This window comes from Pyxicephalus adspersus, chromosome 2 (assembly GCF_032062135.1).
Source record: "Pyxicephalus adspersus chromosome 2, UCB_Pads_2.0, whole genome shotgun sequence".
Taxonomy (NCBI): Eukaryota; Metazoa; Chordata; class Amphibia; order Anura; family Pyxicephalidae; genus Pyxicephalus; species Pyxicephalus adspersus.
The window spans coordinates 139,508,326-139,512,062 of record NC_092859.1 but is presented as its reverse complement, the minus strand read 5'-3'; the positions used below and the strand labels follow the sequence as shown (position 1 = coordinate 139,512,062).

Below are 3,737 nucleotides of genomic sequence, written 5' to 3'. Positions count from 1 at the left end.
TTTTGATTTAGTTGGCTCTTAATTAGCAGATACGGTGGTAGGAAACCCTTGGAAACGCAGCGCAGGTAAAAGGTTGTTTTCAAAATTATGTGATATATCAGGATTTATTTACAAAGGTGATAAAAACTGATCACTGTATAAAGAGAATGTTTGCTAAGCTTGGTAAATAAAGCTGTATTCACTTCACTCATCTAGAAGATATAAAATATAGACAGAATGGGCCTGGTTTAATAAATCTCTACAAGACTGCAGAAGATAAATAATTATGAAATGAGAAATGTCAATGAACTGAAAATGTATCAATGTAAATTAAATGCTTGCATAAAACTCTTGATTTATGAGCATTCAGAAAGTCAAACGAATTTATTTTTCTTTATTAGATGTTCACCAACTGTTCTGTGCTTGTTGGACAAGGCACATGCTTTATATTGATGTTTTTGCCAGAGGATATTAAGGAATTGGCTAGAACTTCCCAGCCCCCTGATTGTTTTGTTCTGCCAAATGCTGAGCATGCCTCTTAATGTTGTTCATAGTACCAACCCTCACAAAATGACATCAGCTATTATGCAGCAATTTTCTGTATATTCATGCAGGAAAATATAAAGAGAATAGAGAATTTACCATTCCAAATCACTATTGCCCGTGACCTGGCGGTAGGTCAGCAAGAACTTGCCCATGCTTCTCTTAATACATCAACACGGCTTGCTCCCCGTATGGCCTGGCACTAATATATGGATAATAGTTGGGTCATTTTATACTGCTTTAGCAATTTGCACTGTAAGAAATCAGAAAATGGCAATATAGAGCCTAATTTAATAAAGCTTTCCAAGGCTGGAGGGGATACACTTTCATCAGTGAAGCTGGGTGATCCAGCTAACCTACAATGGATTTGGTCTAGGATTCGAAACATTGGCTAACAAATAGCAAATGTTTTTAAAGAAATCCATTTCAAGTTTGGTTGATCGCCCCACTTCACTGTTAAAAGTGTATTCTCTCCAGCCAGCAGACCAGGGGATTGGACAGAAAACTTGGTCTACAAGCTATTGTATTACCTCAATAATAAAATCAATCCAATATTTGTTACTTGGGGTCTGAAAAAATTAATTGGTACCGCATCCCATAAAGCAATACAAAAATACCCAATGGGACTTTTTACTTTACTTGAAAATAACCAACTACTTTAAATAATCCCAGCACAATTTATTACAAACAATCCATAAAATATCTTTAAAATACAGATGTATAAAAAACTATCTCAGGTCTCTGTAACACAGCACAATCCTGGAGTCCTTGTATCACTCACGGCGTTTCGCAGATATTTTTTCTCTGCTTCTTCAGGAGTTTTTAATGTAGGATGAATCTTCCATACGGTGTAACCCCAATAGCACTCCAATACATACAATAAACTACCTATTATTGCAAAATGCTTTTTACCTATTAAAAAATCAAACCAGATTTTCTTGCCATTATTTCTTCATACACTTATAAGATGTTGAAAATATTCCCAGTGTGTGTGCTGGCATTTTAACTTTAATGTAGTTGGTTATGTCCAGGTACCTAAAAAGTCCCACTGGTTATCTTTAGAGTTATTTTTTTAATGACTTCATGGGGTATGTGGGAGTATTCCCTTTCCCCCCTTATGGGCATAGATAAATGATTTCCGTTACCCAAACTAAGCTCCAAAAAGACTTCTTGTAACAGGCAGATCATGGTTGTAGAATGTCCTCTGAAGTCTATGGCCATCTTAAGAAATGTTTTTGTTTTTTTTTCCTTTTTGTATTTCAGGGAAATCCTCATTCATGCCACTAGGCCACATGCTCACACAACGTTTGTCCTATCAAATTGCGTCTGGTCTGTCATACCTGCACAAGAAGAACATCATATTCTGTGACTTGAAGTCTGATAATATCCTGGTCTGGTCTCTGGATGTCCGGGAGACTGTAAACATTAAGCTGTCAGACTACGGCATTTCCAGATTGTCCTTTCATGAGGGGGCGCTGGGTGTGGAGGGGACACCGGGCTACCAAGCACCTGAAATAAGACCGCGAGTTGTATATGATGAAAAGGTTGGTAAAACAATTTTCTAAATGTATGCCTTACTGTGGTCACTTTGTATTTTATTTATTTAGTTAGTTATTTAGTTACCTGCCGAGATTTATCCTGTTGATTTGTACCAATCAGCACGCAGAAGAGACAAAATATACCATGGCTTAGTGGAAAGGTAGAAAGTCAGTTTGTCTTTACAATCATTAATGAGATGTCTCCTGACATTTCATATGTTCATATATGTTTGTTTGTTTTTTTTTTGCAGCAACTCCAGTGCATGTACCTGCCAATATGCACATGCACACAAATAAGAGTATGCAAGTTTTCTTTCACTGTGCCCATTCAAACCCCACTGCCTTATATTCACAATAATGAGGTTTAAGAGAAGTCTAGTGGGGTTTAAATAGGCACAACGGAGGAGAACCAGCATGTTCTTACTTGTGTGCATGTGCATACCTCACATCAATGAGGTTTAGGTGAAGTCTAAGATTTAGGTGAAGTCTAAGATTTAGGTGAAGTCTAAGGTCATGTGAATATATTGAGGTGGAAACAGCAAGTGGTTACAAATGTTGTTTTATTCAGGATCTTGTTAGTATATAATCTATATAAGAACCATGTAGCACCTAGAACAATGTTTCCCAACCAGGGTTCCTCCGCAGGTTGCTAGAGGTTCCTTGAGCACTGAGTAATTTTTGCCTCTCAGGTTGGTACCCACTGACCCCAATGATGCTTTTTGGCTATCAGTAAGGATGTCTTTCTTCTCAATATAAAAGGCATTCTTTCCACTGACCAACACATTATTATTACACAGTATTTATATAGCACCATCATATTACACAGCACTGTACAAAGTTGATGTCAAAGTCATGTCACTAACTGTCCCTCAAACAAGCTGACAATCTAATGTCCCTACCATATGTCATTAATGTAGTCAATTTTGGCTTCCCCTCAATTTTGAGGGGAAGCCAAATAACCTTACTGCATGTTTTTTTGGGATGTGGGAGGAAACCCACACAGACATGGGGAGAACCTGCAAATTCCATGCAGATAGTGTTCTGGCTGAGATTCGAACCTGGGACCTAGCACTGCAAAGGCAAGAGTGCTAGCTTTGAGCCACCGTGCTGCCCACACATTAAAGCATACCTAAACTCAGAAATTTAACTTTACATTAAAGGATAGACAACCCTTTTATGTCAAATAAACATTTTGTTCGTTTAGGTTTTTTTTAAGTGCAACACCCTTTTTTTTTAATAAAAAAAAAAAGGGGGGGGGTGCAGCACGGCCCCCTAATTGCCTAGGCGATCGAGAATGAATGGGCGCGCAGATGGAGCCTTTTTATGCAAAGAGTAAAATTTGCCAATCTCACGCATGCGCGGTGATCTCGCATCGGGGTTCGGTGACTTAGGAAGAAATACAAGGAAAAGTGTATTTTTTTATTTTTTTTAAGGTACTTTTCAGTTTAGTTCCTCTTTAATATACTGGGATCTGTGGATATAGTAATTATAGAGGGGGTTCCCTGAAGACCTGAAAGTTATTTCAATGGTTTCCCCTATGTTAAAAAAGTCGATAAACACTGTCCTAGACAGTACAATGTGCAGTCATCCATAGCAAGCAGTCAGATTCCATCTTTTCTCTAACTTGTACAAACCCAAACTACAAACTAGCAGGATCTTGTATTTTGCTGTGCATTT

At 37.9% G+C, this 3,737-nt stretch overlaps 1 protein-coding gene across 1 annotated transcript in view; it reads left to right on the top strand.

Annotated features, from left to right (window-relative positions):
- Positions 1 to 3,737, top strand: part of LRRK1 (leucine rich repeat kinase 1) — a gene marked incomplete in the record, with an annotated part of 94,328 nt that overhangs the window by 69,539 nt on the left and 21,052 nt on the right. The window contains 1 exon segment of the mRNA XM_072402652.1: positions 1,786 to 2,066. Within this exon segment, the coding sequence (XP_072258753.1) occupies positions 1,786 to 2,066 (281 nt within the window).